This window comes from Lissotriton vulgaris, chromosome 10 (assembly GCF_964263255.1).
Source record: "Lissotriton vulgaris chromosome 10, aLisVul1.2, whole genome shotgun sequence".
NCBI classification, from domain to species: Eukaryota; Metazoa; Chordata; class Amphibia; order Caudata; family Salamandridae; genus Lissotriton; species Lissotriton vulgaris.
This window is the reverse complement of record NC_141698.1, coordinates 171,431,474-171,448,711: the sequence shown is the minus strand read 5'-3', so window position 1 is coordinate 171,448,711 and position 17,238 is coordinate 171,431,474. Positions and strand designations below refer to the sequence as shown.

At 45.3% G+C, this 17,238-nt stretch overlaps 1 protein-coding gene across 3 annotated transcripts in view; it reads right to left on the bottom strand.

Annotated features, from left to right (window-relative positions):
• REXO5 (RNA exonuclease 5) overlaps positions 1-17,238 on the bottom strand; it is a 437,194-nt gene that overhangs the window by 398,357 nt on the left and 21,599 nt on the right. For all 3 annotated transcript variants that reach the window (XM_086940804.1, XM_086940806.1, XM_086940805.1), the window contains exons 2-3: positions 12,797-12,964; positions 3,199-3,317 (exon numbers count right to left, since the gene is read on the bottom strand). In XM_086940804.1, the coding sequence (XP_086796930.1) occupies positions 3,199-3,317; positions 12,797-12,940 (263 nt within the window). In that variant the 5' untranslated portion in view covers positions 12,941-12,964. The remainder of the gene's footprint in view (positions 1-3,198; positions 3,318-12,796; positions 12,965-17,238) is intronic.

Here is a 17,238-nt window from a genome sequence, read left to right as displayed (position 1 = left end):
GTTGCTCACTTCTGGCCCTGTGACTCTAGGATTATTTCTTACCACATGCGCCTCCGGGTCTTCGTCAGGCAGCCGGGTCCGGTTTTCAGGCGTGGCAGCGCTGCCTTGTGAGCCGTGTCTTTGGTCCCACTTGTAGCGCTGTCCCAGCTTCGCCTAGGGACGGCTCGTGAGCGATGTCGGCAGCAGAGGAGCAGTGGTCAACCCATGCTCAGTAGTCCGGATTCCCGCCTCCTACCTGTACTGATCAGCTGTCGTAGTCCCTAGCTGCATAACTGCCATATTTGATTCGCTCACTCGTCGTTTGGCAGCCACAAGAGGATCTGCTCTGTCTCGCTGGGTTTTGGCCAGCGCTGCTCATCAAGGTAGTGTCTGGCAGCTGGGGGTGCTCTCCTCATCTTTTGTGGCATGCCAGCAACAGGGTGGACGCATATGCTAAAAATGGAGATCCAGGAGCTTATGGAGAGACGTCAGCAATCTTGGCCCCCTCAGCCATGCCCCCAAATAGTCCATATTTTAATGAATTTTTTGACACCAAAACAAACCAAATCAACCAGAGGGTTTCGGAGATATAGATTTTTAAGTAAAATGTAAAACAATTTTTCAGTCAAAATGTAACCAAGCGTTGGCAACTGTTGCAGTTAGCGGAAACTTTATAACACTATCGTAAAATTGTGTTTGAATACTCTGTCCCACTTTGAGTGACCACTTCCGGCAGCGAGCAGGTCAAGGGGGCCAGCAAGAATTTTTAGGACAGCTACCTTGTCACCAAAGCAGTCCTAGTGCAGTTCCAGGTTCTATGGGCGAACTGCCATAGACTCAATGAAGTAATCCTGATGCAAGGGATACAGAATGCTGAAGATGCTGTACGGTTGACGGGGGGGGGGGGGGGGGGGGGGGGTTCCAGGCGCTACTTCTCGGGACTTGGTGGGGTGACTTTGGCCACAGGGGTCAAGGCCCCTTGAAGTCCTGCTGGGTCCAGCAAAGGTCTGGATGCCACTGGACTACTCGTCTCGCGTCACAATGAAACCAGCGCTATACGCCCACGGAAAAGCAGTTTGGAAACCATTTTCCCCCTCGATCCCTAATGACAACCAGTCCACCAGAAGAAAACAGCAGCCCCTCACGTGTGTTCCCATCATTTTCCCTTCAAAGGCGGCTTTCCCTCTGAAGCTCGCCTTTTGGGTTCCCACCCTGTATTGCTTCCTGCCAGTGAGAGGTAACACCTCTTCCGTGGGCAGGCCTCAATTGTTTCCTTTCTAGGGGGTCATTCACACTTCTCCTGAGGAGAGCAGAAGGCTTTCTAGTGGCCAGCATCTGCAAATGGCCACTGGAAAACTTGGGCAACAGAGTGGCAACTTTCTAAAGGTTGCTTTGAGTTAAAGTAAGATTAAATATGGCTTGGGAATCATGTCGGGTATAATGTAACAATTATTTTGATACCTTGAAGTACTAACTTGAGTAGTTCTACTCAGAAGTTAGCACTGCTGAGATGTCAGTGTGTAACCAGTGCTCGCTAATGGAACTGCAAACCTTTCCAGATCAAAAACGCCAATTTGAAGTTTTTACGGATAGGACATATGAAAATATATGTCCTACTTTTTAATAGTCAGCACCCAGCGTTAGGGCTTACTAGGCCTGGTGAAGGGGTGACATATATACTAATAGGCAAAATCTGGGCATTGTCCTGGATTTAAATGGCAAGGTCGGGTTAACAGCTTAAAACTGTCCTTCCATTCTGAATAGGCAGGCTGGGAGATCCATTTTACTGTGTCCCTCTCCAGGTGCCACAATAAGTGCAGCAGTTGACGAGAGACACTTTAACTTACAGGTCCTGGGTACCCCCTAGTACCATATACTTGGGACTTATAAGTAGGCTAACTCATTCTAATTGGTTTTAAGCCAACCAACATGTACCTTTAAGGGTCAGAGCACTGGCACTGAGGTCTGGTTAACCCCATCGCCGCTGGGCTAATTCCCCCGCGGCGCGGGGGGAGGGGGGCCGCGCGCGGCGCCGCGTTGCTGATGACGAGCTCGGCTCATCATGCAGCACGGTGGCGCTGTGCTGATGACAAGCTGAGCTCGTCATGGCCACGCTCGCTTAATGGAACGCCCAGCACAGCGGGGTCATTATCCCCGCGTGGGCGTTCCGCGGAGGCCATGACGAGCTCAGCTAGTTATCAGCAGAGCGCCACCGTGCTCCATGACGAGCTCAGCTAGTTATCAGCAGAGCGCCACCGTGCTCCATGACGAGCTGAGCTCGTCATCAGCACGGAAAAGGTTAACAGGCCTCAGTGCACTCAGTTGAAAAACCAGCAGCATCTGTCCAACGCTTTGAGGGTGATCATGAAAAAAATAGGCATTTTCTTCCACTCTCAAGCTACAGATCAAGCCTAACAAGTTTCTGCCAAACTCCAATAGCATACCAAACCTACCTAAACACACATTCGTATATTAATGTACCTGTTGTTCATAGAGTGTATTCCACACAGATCTATTCTGTGCTACCCATTCCACTTTTTAATACAAAGCAGAAAGGGAGGTCTCCTCAAGAATCCAATCCAGGGACGAGGAGTGAAGAGAACAGAAGAAAACAAGGTAGTCCCTCTTACTGACTCAAAAAAGGGGATAGCACTTGCTTATATAATGCCACTGTAACTCACGAGATCTTAACAATTGAAGCCACTCATAACAGTTTATAACAAGTTATAAAAATCAACAATTCAAATAAAATATCCAAGTCATTTATTAAAAGAATTTTTTACAATGTTCAACATCAGATAACTGTGCCACAGAAAAATATTAAAAAAGAGTGTCAGCATCATGCAAAAATGATGTACATCTCTCGGGTATACACAATACACAATTTAAAAACAACAATTTTAACTCTCTCAGAATAGGAGCAATCGCTATACTGAGCAGCACCTCTGTCAGAGTGAGAGAGCCTCTTCCAAATGCTGGGAAACATCAATTGATTTCTGTGAGAACCCTACTCTCCTACACTTTCCTCTCTAGAAGAAGAAAGATTTGTGAGGATACCTAGAGCAGCACCAAAAATGGTTATTAACTGTTATTAAGAAGTTCACAATCCCCTTAAGAAATCATTGTTGTACTAAATAGCTTTTTAAGTAGGGCATGCAAATCAGAGGGGTTCTCTAGACAAGAAGGCTTTAGACATAGCTTCGGACTAAAGTACTGTACCTTGATTGAGCTGCGCTGGCACATGTACCCAAAGCAGCATATCTCAGCAGTTCATGTATTTGACTGTAACTGATTTCACAGTTATCATAAAACAATTCGGTAGACAGGCGAACTTTCTTCTACAAGAAATAAAAAAACAGTTATAAGGCTAGCAAGAACAAAACTCTTTCACAGGTGAAGTAGATGGAAAAAAAGATAAAGGGAGGCGACGTTGAAATAAGAGCAGAGAGGGGGTGAGGTAGCAAAAAAGTTGTGGTAGAGATAGGGGACACAGAGGCAGAACGTACAGGTAGGCACAGAGAATGAAGAGAAGGGAGGTCATGAAAGGAGGGTTAGAGAGGTCCGTTGAGAGACAGGTAAGCTAGACCTTGGGGAGGTAGAAAGAAGTGAGAGAGCATGATAGGTACATAGAGAAAGGGAAAGAGATAGAGAGAGGTAAAGAGAGAAAATGAGGTTAAGTAAAGAGAAGCTCGGTCAGACAGATACATTTTTATTAAAGACAAGAAAACGTAATTGCCACTGTTAGAACTGGGATTTCTGGTTGGCTAATGCTTGCGCCAAAGCCAGGAGAAACCAACACTCTAGTCAGGGCAAGGGAGTCACACGCCAAGATAACCCCTGCTCACCCCCTTGGTAGCTTGGCACGAGCAGTCAGGCTTATCTCGGAGGCAATGTGTAAAGCATTTGCGCACGCTCACAGCAACAACATCCCAGGCACACTATAAAAGGAACTCCACACAAGGTCATATAAAAAAACTTTTGTATTCTAAAAACACATCAGATAGTAATCACACAATATACATTGTGCCAACTGGCACGGGCAATATTCACAAGGGATTATTTACACAGGACAGGGCCACGTGGGCCACTGTCAGGATCAATACTTTGCAGAAATTGGTACAAGTAAAAATAGATCATAAACCTACAACCAGTAACCACTGGTAATCACTGTACTCCACCTCAACCTGTAACATAAACTACATTATGTACAGTCACCTCAGGCGCGAGTTACAACCTGCGCCAACATCACCTGCATAAACACATTATGCAATCTCCTCACTACTCTAAACACATTAGACCCTACCTCCTAAGTATAACTCACATTTAGGGGCGAAAAGCACAGAGTGAAGTACAATCTCACTAACGCAAACCTACATAGGTAAAACAACCTCATAATCATTAACCACAGTTTTAGAGGTATAAAACACAGGGTGCGTAAAACATACTAAATGCATTACATTTCCTAGCACCGCATCACTCTAGCACATAAATCACATTAGGGCCTTACGCCCTATACGTCTACCAGCCCCCCTGGCCAACTGGCCATCCAAGAAGGGGCTCAAATGCCCTGTGTCCAGAATGTCAGGGCGTGCTGCCAATGCAGCGCCAGCCAGGGATGCGCCATCTGCGCAAACCTAAATGTTGCAGCTGCCCACTACATGCTGGGCAGCTGAGTACAATGAACTGGGGCCTAAACGCTGCAGCTGGCATCAAGTGCTGCGCAGCTGTGGAAGGCCAAGGTAGGGGCGAAGGCAGTGCGACTCACTCCTAGGTTCACCAAGAACAGGTCCCCTGAAATAAAAGCTTAAACGGTGCAGCTGCCCACTACTTGCTGGGCAGCTGTGGACTCAAAACTGGGACATGTTGACTGGCCCTTAGGGACAAAGACTGCGCCAAATGCTGGAGCCCTCTAGGCTCTGGAAATAAATACTGCACCATTTTGGAGCCCTCTAGGCTCTGGAATAAACAGTGCACCGTGTTGGAGCCCTCTAGGCTCTTACTATACACATGCCCCCTAGAACTGGGGGCCTATGCAAATGGGGCCACGATAGAGCCAACAAGGCTCTGGAATAAAATATGTTCCCCAAGCGTTGGAGCGGCCCTCCGCCATCTGGAGCCGCTCTGAAAAATGGCGCTGCCTCTCGTAGGGGTGCGCGAAGCAAATTTTCCCCCTCGTTGGAGCGGCCCCCTATCAGGCAGGGGCCGCTCAGAAATGATGAGGCCATGCCCCCCTGCCCAGCCCTCACTTACCGGTCTCCTGTGCAGGGGGACTTCTCTTCCTGAATGCGGCAGTAACACTTCTCCCCCACTCGCGGTGGGGGCAGGCACCGGCAATATGCCTCCCCCACCCCACCTCTGTCTCTACTGGCTGGCACCCGCGGGGAGCATCTCTGGTCTCCCTCTCCAAACGGGAGACCAGCAAGGCGCAAGACGGCTTCCCCCAGGCAGGGGGAAGTGGAAACAAAGGTCGCCAGGCCCCGCCCATGTCCCGGGCGAGAGGCGCCTGGCTTCCGGTGGGGCCACACGGGCCGCGGCGATGAATTAGTTTGCAAAGAGGGGTAGGTTCCCTTGTAACCACAAATAGACAGCGGGGTGGGCACCTGTAATTTAGATAAAACGCCCAGAAAGCGGAGTAGGCTCCCGCTATTAAGAACAAAGCACCCTCAAATAAATCGGGCAAGATGCAGGGTGGGCACCTGCGCACCATAAACAGGACAGTCTAAAATAAAAGCGCTTCCCAAGCGCTAAGGGAGACAGAAACGCCAGTTGCTTAACAAAGCAACTGGGGCAAAAGGAGTTTCAAGAAGTCCTGGGCATAAAGACATGGAGCAACCAGCTTCTCAGCACAGGGAAGTCCTCCAGTCCCCCTTGCAAGGCAGAGGGGTCCCAGCAACAAGGTCCATCAGGCATCCAGGGGCTTGGCAGGGCCCAGGGAGACAAGCCTTCCCTGGGCCCCAGAAGCAGCAGGCCCCACGTAGTGTCAGGTTGGAAAACAAGAACATTTTTCATGGGGTCACAGCCCCTTTTTATACACAGAAATCCTTTGTCTACAAAGGTGCAGGCAAGGGGCGAACCAGATGCAACTGGTTCTTGAGCACTTTATTTTGCTCAGCCCCTCTGCCAATTCACAGGATGGGAGGGGGTAAGGGACATCAGACACAACACATGGGGTGGCCAGCATTGTGGAGGGAAGGCCCAGCCCTATTCAGGTCCCAGGTGCACTCCTCCCTTTCATCAACATGCAGATCTCTCCATTCACCACCGAGGCAGACCCACCCTGACTCCTGCAGACAGGCACACAAGCCAGCTCCAACCGATCACAAGCCAGACAGTCAATTCACATTTACTGAACAGACATGTCAACTTCTAGAAGTGGCACTTCCACACCAGACACAATAAATCCGCACACATCATCGCGCAGCATTTAATCGCACGAGTTCGCACATACCAAACTCGACCCTGCACTCCCCACATATAAGGAACTACCATGGGCACACATATTCCCCATACATTCCTATGGGAGGGCAGGCCACTCTCACCACACATACACAGAGAGCGCACGCACTTTACACTGGGCCACAGTGAAAAAGTGCGCAGAGGTCTAAAATCACCAACACCAGGTTACAGAAACAGGCTAGGCAAGTGCAAGAAGTTTCGGGGTGAACTTGCCAAAAGGGCCAAGTCCAACAGCCACCAGCTGCGTGAGATCGTGAAGGTGAAGGTTGGGCAGGCTGGTGTTCAGATCACTTCACCAGGAGTAACTCAGGAGATTGCACACTTTACCCATGCATTAAAATGGTTCTTACCAGAGCCCCATGTAAGTAAGCAGGCAATGTACTGCAGCAGTTAAACCTTGTGTGTAGAAGTGGGCAAACAGCAAATACACAGAGTGCCGAGAAAAATGGTTGGCTCACCTTTAAGAGCAAAATCACAAGCCCTCAAAAGAAGTGACATGTAAATCACACAGCAAATATCATGTAACGATATATTAAAAATGCTAAACGTTTATTTCTTAACATTTAGATTTCAGTTTGACATATTAGGTGCATCGAGATATATTTATTGAACATAATTGTTTCTAAACAAACTTAGAAATGTTTAAAAATACTGTGGTATTCTGGCATTATCATAAGGCTGCTAAGCAGATGTTTGTCATATGCACTTTATATGAAGACAATGCTGTTAAGTGAAAAACAAAATGTTTGACCTTTAAGTTCACAAGGAGTTAAGTTTTTGAAAAAAGATTTACCTAGGATCACCCAATTTGGTCAAATGATAATCTGGGACCCGAGTCAGTATTACCCTGTTACAAATTGTTGTTCAATGGGAGGATGAAAGAGATATCCATCTCAACGCTGAACTACAAAATGTATTCAGTTCTTCGTTAAGGAGCTAAATTACATCATGGGCAATAGATACAAATCTCATGTTAAGCCGTTAAGTCTGCCCATCGGCCGTCGCGAGCACTACCTCGGTAGTGCTGCGCACGTCCATTGGCGAACGCAGCCCCGCCCACTCAATGGAACGCGCCGTACCACGGTGGAATTGCCGCCACGGTAAACAGGTTAAATCAGTCTGATGCTTTGCATATACTCATATTTCACAGCAGTAAACGTAAATGCTGCCGAATAATATGTTATGAAGAGTTTTATGTACTAACAGATGTACACTCCCACACATCACTGTAGAGCAAAGGTAAAATTCCAGTTTATTACCACAGGAGAGCGAAATTGACAAGAGGCAAGCAATGGAGAAGTCAATATATCCTCCTTTATTGTACCAACAAATGTAAAACACAGGCATTCACAGATGCAGTTCACATGCATTAAGAGCACGTTTTGTTTATCACATTAAAGTCTGTTCTTTAGCTTTGCCAATGCTGAGAGAAAGTAGCACAAATAGAGCTTTCACTAGAATGTATGTAAGAATAAAAAAAGAACTTAATGTGATAAATTTCATATTTGAGTTTATTTTTCAAATTTAGAATAATCCCTGTGCTTTCTAATGGAAGAACCTCCTGGAAGTCAGAGTGATACATCACCAGCTGACAGATTCAGGTGAGAGAGTAATAATCCTCTGGTTAGAGACATGCTAAAGCCTACTCTATGCTTATTTTAATGAATTGCTAAAAATATGTTGTCCAAACAGCTGTCCAGTTAATTCAGATAGGATCAGATAGGATCCAGATAGCTAGATATTATGACTTACAGGAGAAACATGTTGATATAGAAGATAGGGTAATAGTGTAGTTACTTTCCCATATACTCATATTTGAACCGTTTTAACCCTGCCAAGTGGGATCCAAAATAAAGACAGAGGATACCAACTTACAGAGTTTTAGAAGTTTTTCCCTGCGTGAGGGATCCCTATTCTATGATTTATTTTCTATATTCTTCTCATTTCTCAGCGCTCCTTCCTGGATGTCAGTCAACACCAGGGCAGCAGCCCCATGATGAAGCATGCAACTCATTGAGTGGGTGAGGGCAGTATTAACACCCCTTTGGGATTCCCAAATTGGGTTATGATTTTTCATCTCTTGCCTTTTTTCCAAGTTTAGGTGAATACTGGTTGTTCCTCTCTTTTTTATTGGTATAAAAAAAATCTGAAATTCTGGAACTGGCCCACGTCTTAGAGGGTACTTATAGACATTGTTTGTTAGTTATTACCCTTATTTTCAAGTCCTTCTTGTAAAGTGAGTAGTACAGTTGGTGGGAGAATGAGAGAAGGCTCGGTCTCTCCCCTTCTTTTTTGTGGATCGAACCTTATGCCAGACGTAAAATTTTTTAATACTTATAAAAGTCACCCCTAAGGTAGGACCTAAAGACCTTAGGGGGCAGGGTGCAGTGCATTTAAAAAGTAAGACATGTGTACTTAGGTTTTACATGTCCTGGCAGTAAAAAACTCTTAAAGTCAATTTTCAGTGTTGTAAGACCCATCTCTCAAATTGACTAATACTGGTCTACCCGATTACATTTATTTTGTGCTAAGTTTAGATTGGGAGCTGGTAGGAAAATACTTCTTGGTCTCTTCTGAACCGTAACTTAAAATCCTCATTAATGGTAAAGTTGGATTTAAAGTTACAATTACAAAAATGCCACTTTCTGAGGTTGGCATTCTTGGGTCCTAACCAGCTGTGCCTTTCTGCCAGTGATCTGGATCACATGACACCAGGTCTGTCCTGCCTTTTGTCACTGGAGACAGTTTAGAGCCTTAACCAGGGGAAAGGGAAGTACTTCCTAGAACCGGTTTTGGGGATAGGACACGGACACAGACACACTCTCACATGGAGAATTATAAATATTGAACATCCAGAACCACTTATCAAAACACTCCTGGACATGTGGAAGTTTCAGGAGACGTTCTGCCCAGCTGCCAGAGGACTGCCCAGCTGTTTGCTGAAGAGTCTTGTTGTCTGAAGGAGTAGGAGGAGGAGGAGGAGGAGGAGGACTGGACCTGCTTGCTACACAGATTGACTCCAAGGGTATGTTAGCTGACCTCCTGTGTGAGCTAAAGGGACACAACAAGCTTCAGAGGCCTCCTTTAAACTGACCATCTGTAGGGGACCCGCTCGAGCCCTGCTGCTGGTCTTTGCTGGAGTGAGTCATGGTCCAAGAGATGTCCCCCCCAGATCCTGGACCCTTGGTTGGCATTAGAGGGTACTTCTCCTGAAGAAAAGGGGAAAATCCTGAAGTTTGGGCTCCTATCAACAGGGAACAGGCCAGTTAATTCCAAAACTCTGCCTCCTACTAAGACCACCAACTCAAAGCTCAGTTGAGACCTGCTCTTCGCAACAACCATCTGCAACAACCAAGAACACATGTACTGCCCTTCGCGCTACAGCAACGTCAGCCCATGACGACCAGCCACGTGAAGTTCCAGCCGCGACTGGATCTTTGCGGTACAGCATTGACCGTCCGCGGTGCTTGACCTTTTGTTTGTGCCTATAGCCTCCTCCTCACGGGCTCCCACAATGAGGATGGAATTAAGAATGATCTCACTTGCTGAAAGCGGAGAACAATTGCTTTTACATGGGAGAAGCTGCAAGTTAGCAGCTCCCTCGCTGTAAAAGCAATGCCGGCTCCCACAGGAGGCGGGGAGCCAGCAGGGACCGCGGGGACCTTCAGGCTCTCCCCATCACTGGTGAGTGGGTGCCCTGGGTGGACCAGGGCATCCACAATACAGTAGAGGCTCCGGCGGATAGAGTCTCCAGGGCCGAAATAGGCCAGGGAAGATGGGGCCACGCGGCCTCCCTCCTTTAATACTGAGAAAAAAAAGGGACTGGCAAGTCGCCTGAAGCCCTGCCTACTTTTACCACTGCTCTGCAAACACACCTCCTGGGGCACTCCTAGTTGGGAGATGAAGTCCCCTTGACTCAAGAGGGTCCTTGGAGGCCAACAAGCTCTCCAGTTACCTGTAGCAAGTCCCTCACAGGGGGGATTGCTGGGAGGTCTTCGGAGGCCATAACCCCTTTCTTCACTACTCTGTAAACGCGCCTCTTGGCACACTGCTGCTTGGGCGGATTAAGTCCCCTTGGGTGCTGAGGGTACTTGGGGGCCAACAAGCCCTTCTTTTATTGCCAAGAAGTCTCACACAGTGTGATTGCTGAGAGATCTTTGGAGGTCTCACCCCCTTTCTCCACCACTCTGCAAGCGCTCCTCCTGGCATACTGCTAGTTGGGGTATGAAGTCTTCTTGGATTCTGCGGATTTTGGGGGCCCAGAAACCCTCCTGTTACCTCCAGTGAGTGTGACACAGTAGGATTCATGAGAGCTGGTTGGAGGCCCCACCCCCTTTCTCCACCATTCTGCAAACAGAACTACTAGTTAAAAACCCTTAGAAATTCACTTTAAAAAACCTAAAGGTTACAGGGACGTTCTAGTTAGGCTCAGATTTCACTTGGATAAAACCACTGAAATTCAGCAGTCATAGTTACCTGAGCTAACTATAACGTGCGCCCCTGCAATGCACGGCTTATGACCTTACATATTACATCACTCATGACAAGGTCAGTGACATCACTGATGACCTCTCAAATGATATCACTGATGACATCATCCACAGAACTACTCATACACCCATTTACACCCCATACAACCTCTCGTATGCCCACTCACACACAATCAATCAAATACCCCTTCACAGACCCATACCAGTACTCACACACCTACTCACTTCTCCATAGAGACACTAACAAACCCACTCACTCACTTGTACAGGCATCACACAACCATTCACTCACCCACACAGCCACTCACACACCACAAACTCAGCCATACAGCAACTCACACACCCACGTATTCACCTACAGTCATTTACTCACCCATACAGCCTCTCACACACCCACACAAGCACTCACACACTCACTAAATCAATCACTTACATACCCATTCACACATCCATACTAGCACTCACATCCACTCACTCACCCACACAACCATTCACTCAGAACCTCACTCTCCAATACAGCCAGTCACACACCAACTCACTTAACCAAACACCCATTCAAACAGCCACTCACTCACCCATACAGCCACTTACACACCCATTCACTCACTAATACAGTAATTCGGACACTCATATAGTCACTACACACCCAGTTGCCCACCAATACAGCCAATAACACAGCCACTCACCAATGCAGCCACCCACCCAGCATTTCACCCACCCACACAGCTATTCACACACCCACTTATACAACCATACAGCCAACCACACACCCAGACCCACAAGGATACATATAGTCACACTGCCAGTCAAATAATATATGTTAGAAGTAGTATCGCTCAGTAGAAGAGCACCAAGTATACTAATGTAACGTTTTTAGTAGGTTAGTATATATGTTTTAACACCCATAAACTCTTAAAAACATTTACACTCACTTGATGATGTCATCAGTGATGTCATTAGTGACGTAATATGTGAGGTCATAAGCAGTGAATTGTGGGGGCGTCAGTTATAGATAGCTCAGGTAACTATAACTGAATTTCACTGGGTTTGTAGGAGTTAAATCTGAGCCTAACTATAATGCCCTTGTAACCTTTGATTTTTTCAGCAAATATATATAATCTTTCAGGCAATGCTTATTTTCATTCAATGCATGCCTTCCTACACTAAAACTGTTCACAAAAAAAATAAGCATTAACAAAGGCAAAAGGTCAGCAGCTAATGCTACACCTCCTGTCTTTTTCATTGCATGTTTCTTTTGCTGTGACATGAGCTTTGACCACCAGCTATAGCCATCTCTAGCTCCGCCTAAAAAGATAATCTGGGGCTTTAGAGCATGGTGTGGGAAAGCAGCAGCACAGAGCTTACTTTCCTCTGTACACCAGTTGATGGATATACCTAGGCCTTGAAGTTCAAGCCCATCACATGTGAAGGAAGCCTCAACTACACCTTAAGTTTTCTAAATCAGTGGTTCTTAACCTGTGATCCGGGGACCCCTGTGCTGGGTCCACACGTTCCATTATTGACTTGGTGGAGGTCCCCAGATACCAATATTAGTTCAGTGGGGGCTAGTGGGTCCCAGGAATGCTTAACTATTGGCCCCAAGAAGTAAAAAGGTTAAGAATCACAGCTCAAAACCATAGGCCTTTTCAGTTTTGTTTCATATACAATTTAAATTGTTAAATATTAAATGTTTGTTTCATTCTTAAAGGCTCATGGCCTGGGAAATGCAGGTCAGCTTAAGGACAACAGTGTTGATAAAGTCAACTGCAGAATGGAGAGAACTGAGCTGAGCTGGTGTAAAAAAATAAGAAAAACAACAATACAATGACCATTGCGTCACTTCTTACTCACAAAGCCCGGAAGCCACGTACCTTCGAGTCACGCCGATTTTGGCAAGCAGTTTCGTTTCTGCTGCTACCTTCATCCTTTCTTCTCTTTTTGCTTGGGGATTCGTTGTGGATTTTCACGTTCTCATTCTGTCTTTTCAGATTAGGCACAGGAGAGGCTTTATCCATTTTATAAATCAGTAATAATCACATCTGAAATGTGAAATGCAGAAAAAAAGTCATAAATCATATGGTCATTCGAAAACAGCACAGAGAACAATCCTGGCCCCATCTATTTTTCATCAGTGCGGAGTTTCTGCCCCGCACCAGCTGCACCGATGATTCGGCATGAAAGGCTGCAAGATGTAGTGCAGTCCCATGAGTGCGTGGTGGAACCGCAGAAAATACAGAGGTGTTTGGGAGGCCAGTTATGGGAACTTGAAGGTCTCTTTCTCTGAAGCTCATCATAAGCTGCGACTATTGTACAATAGCCTGTGACATCACTGTACAATGCTCTGTGACATCACATCCACCAACTTAAAGGAGGGGGCCTAGGGTTTTCACATGGCTGGTGCAAACCTAAAATAAATGAAGCAGATGACCCTCAGGTTAGAGGTATAATAACAAACTGTTGACGCATAAAAGCTGATCAGTCCATGCAGGACATATAACCCAAAAACAAAAAATGACACTGAAAACTCTAATGTACACCTTGCACAAGTTTTGAAAAACACTAAAACTGAGAAAAGTTGAAATACCAGCACCGTGAATGTGTGCTAGGATAGGTAGCAAAAGCTACATTATTCAGGCTAGTAACCTCTGAAAAATAGTGCTTCTGCTGCATCAAAGCTAATCAGTCAAGAGAGAAATCGGTGATCTCACACAGGGAGCGAAGGCAACAGGCTAATTTTCTTCCCCGTGTATACCTTTTTATAGGATTGCCAGATGACTCTAGGAGACTTGTTCAAACTCCTGAGGTGCCAAATAAGTCAGTGCATTCTGGGAGTTGTAACTGAACCAAATGGACGAACAAATCTAAAAGGAAGGATCTGTACAAAGAATGGGTGTGCTGGAAAAGGCGAATTTCTGGCGACTGGAGACATCTGGTAACCGTAGCTTTTTGGCAACTTGTTCACTATTCTTGACCTAACTTATTTTGTCTTGTTACCGGTTTTCCTCTTTATCAACAACTTGCTTTTCCCCCCCACACTATATATTCGAAAAGAACATTATCTAGCTGAAGGCTCACTCAATCGTGTTGGAGATTCTCTCTTAATTGAAGAACTATTAAGGAATTCCATGCAAAAATATTCAAATTTTGCTGAAGTTGCAAGGTAAATATTGGCTAGACTGGTGTTTTTTACTCACTTGCTGTGCACCTCAGTTTGGTGAATAGTGAAAAAGACCCAATATATACCCAATAATAATATTACTATGTCTGAATTGTAGAAAAACAATTCTGCCAGAGACAAGCTGAGATTGAAAACCATTAATTGGTCTTTTTGTCGTATCTTACTTGCATGTATTGAAGCCCATTCTTTCTTTATCTTTTACTTGACTCCTTGCCGCCAATACGTGTGTCACCTCACACAACTGCATGCTAATTTATGTCACAATATAGTAGGCCTGCTGTCCTTAGCTATTTTTCGGTATGTGCTACCCCAATTTTCTGCTATTTCTCTGGATAAGCTCTTTAGTTTTTTTAAGTGGATACACGATCCCCAAAAGAAACAGCACATGTATTTAATTCCAGATGGAGGAATAAGTAGCAACCAATATATAAACATACCCTGTTTGTTATTTTTTGTTAATCAATCATTGATTGTTCTATATGGGCAAAAGGAGAGAGAGAAAAAGTGTGAAAGAGACAGAGAGAGATTGTGGCCAATGCTAGCTGATGATTATAAACACGTTTTTCGTGATTGTATGCCAAAATACAGTATGCCGAAATATCATCTGACAAACATTTTCATAAATATAATTTGCAAATATGTTGTGCCATTGGATATACATTTTCAATTAACCACAACAGAGCGATAATTTTGTACATGATATTTAAAGCACAATATTTATGTCAGGCAAAATAGTGGTACCATGACATTTCTCAAGTGTGTGTATCGAATAGGTGACGTAAAAGGGAGTTTGTTCCAATTAGGGTGATAGTCACAGGAACTGAAATAATACACATGTTGAGCTGCATGTAGATTCTGAGGGCATGATGAACAAAAAATTGAAATAAGTGGCCACAAATTATGCTCTAACTTTTTACGTCTGGACTAAAGCAGTCTTGAAAGCTTCAAGTTTTCAAAAAGTTCATAATAAAAATACAAGCGCATTTGGGGGTTATAATGAATTCTCTTATCAACTGGACAATTCAAACACTCAAATGATGCTTCCTCCCATCACAGCAAAAAGTACAGGACAATGGGTCAGCCCACTTCAGCCATTGGATACATGAACTTTGAGTGACTGTAATTTGCCTGTGCAAATGTACAGATAAACATTACCCCCGACCTATAAATCTCAATGCATTTGTTTTTACCACTGACTGCCACTATCTATGTAGAACAGGCTGCCACATCAATTCCCAAAGGGGTAGGGGCCCAAGATCCCTTCCAAGTTGCTATTCGGCATGGGTTTCTAAACTCATTTTCAAGTTTGAAAAACATTTTCTGAATTGTGAAAATGGTGTTAGTACAGCAGAAAAATTGATTTAGCAGCTGCAACATCTAAAGTTCAGAGTTTGCGACTGCTAAACATCTTTGCACATCAGGCCCCTAGTTTTGTTTTCCCTTTAAAGGTTATAGATGACCTGCCCAGGAGAAACACAAGGTTTATGGGGAATGATGAAACCCTGGGGTTAAGCAATACTTCACCATTCATAACGTAGGGGGAGTAGCCCTTTGCCGCTTTCGAGTCAGTGAAGTATGTTAAGGGTTTATGTTCCTCTACCAAGCTCTTTGTTGTGTTTAGGGCTTTTGTAACCTCAGTATGTTTTAGTTCCGTTGAGTCAGATAATTTTGATTAAGATTTCCAGTTAGCTGAGGTTTCAGGTAGATGTGCCCTTACCCAAACTCCTCTCCAGTGGTCTGAAGCAGGAATATCTAACAAAGGCATTGCTGCCATTTGGAGGTTTCAATTCAGCTTTCAGAGGTGAGGGTGTAAATCCCATTTACCATCCTCCTCAGCAATACTCAGGGCCTGTGACCACCAAACTGTTGTCCAACTATATGATCATGGGATGAAATTTCCCAGAGCTGGAAAAGGTGCTGATACATACATTTTGGAAGACTTACATGTTCATGTTGTTTTACCGATGTTTGGGTTTTAATGTTCAGTGACAAGCTTACTGATGCGTCTGTCTTTTTTCTAATCATTTTCAGCAGTGGAAGATAATGATAGCATGTGCCAGATTATTTTAGGGAAAGTATTACACATGTATGACTTATGCAGTGCCTGGAAAGAAAATCAGCTTGGACATTCTTACCCTCAGAAATGTGTACCACAACAAACTGGAATTGTAAAAGTTTGCTAGATAAACTTAAAATCCTTGCCGTACAACATTAACCACCACCTCCACCCAAAATGGTCGCTAAACATTTGTGATCAGTTTGTAGCCAGAAACGCTTTCCTCAGACATAACGATTCAGAAAAGGGGTGGTGATGAACAGAGTGTCTGAATTAAGCAGACCACTCTTACTCAGTCCAAAGATCAGGGCTTGATCCATCACCGTTATTTATCTCACTGCACCATCCCAGCTCAGAACCTGGCTATATGCAAATCAGTCTGTCCCTGGCCCAGTGCATCATGGGAACAGGGCAGACTAAACTACCAAGCCAATTCTTCACCAGAAAGGAGACAAGCTACCAGGGACCGGTTTCTGGCATTTCAGCCGTCTTCGGCCCGGCTTGCTTGAATCCTGATGGTGCAGTGAGAAAGGGACTCATGTCCGAGTATACCCTGCCACACCTATAGTGGCCAAAAACGATTCAGAAAAGGGGTGGTGATGAACAGAGTGTCCGAATTAAGCAGACGACTCTTACCCAGTCCAAAGATCAGGGCTTGATCCATCACCGTTATTTATCTCACTGCACCATCCCAGCTCAGAACCTGGCTATATGCAAATCAGTCTGTCCCTGGCCCAGTGCATCATGGGAACAGGGCAGACTAAACTACCAAGCCAATTCTTCACCAGAAAGGAGACAAGCTACCGGGGACCGGTTTCTGGCATTTCAGTCGTCTTCGGCCCGGCTTACTTGAATCCTGATGGTGCAGTGAGAAAGGGACTCATGTCTGAGTATTGGCTTTTGTAGTTTGGTTTGCCCTGTTCCCATCATGCACTGGGACAGGAACAGACTAATTTGCATACAGCCAGGTTCTGAAACTGGGATGGTGCAGTGAGCTAAAAAACGGTGTTGGATCTAGCCCTGATCTCTTGACTGGGTGAGAGTTTTCTGCTTAATTCAGAGACTCTGTCCCTCACCAC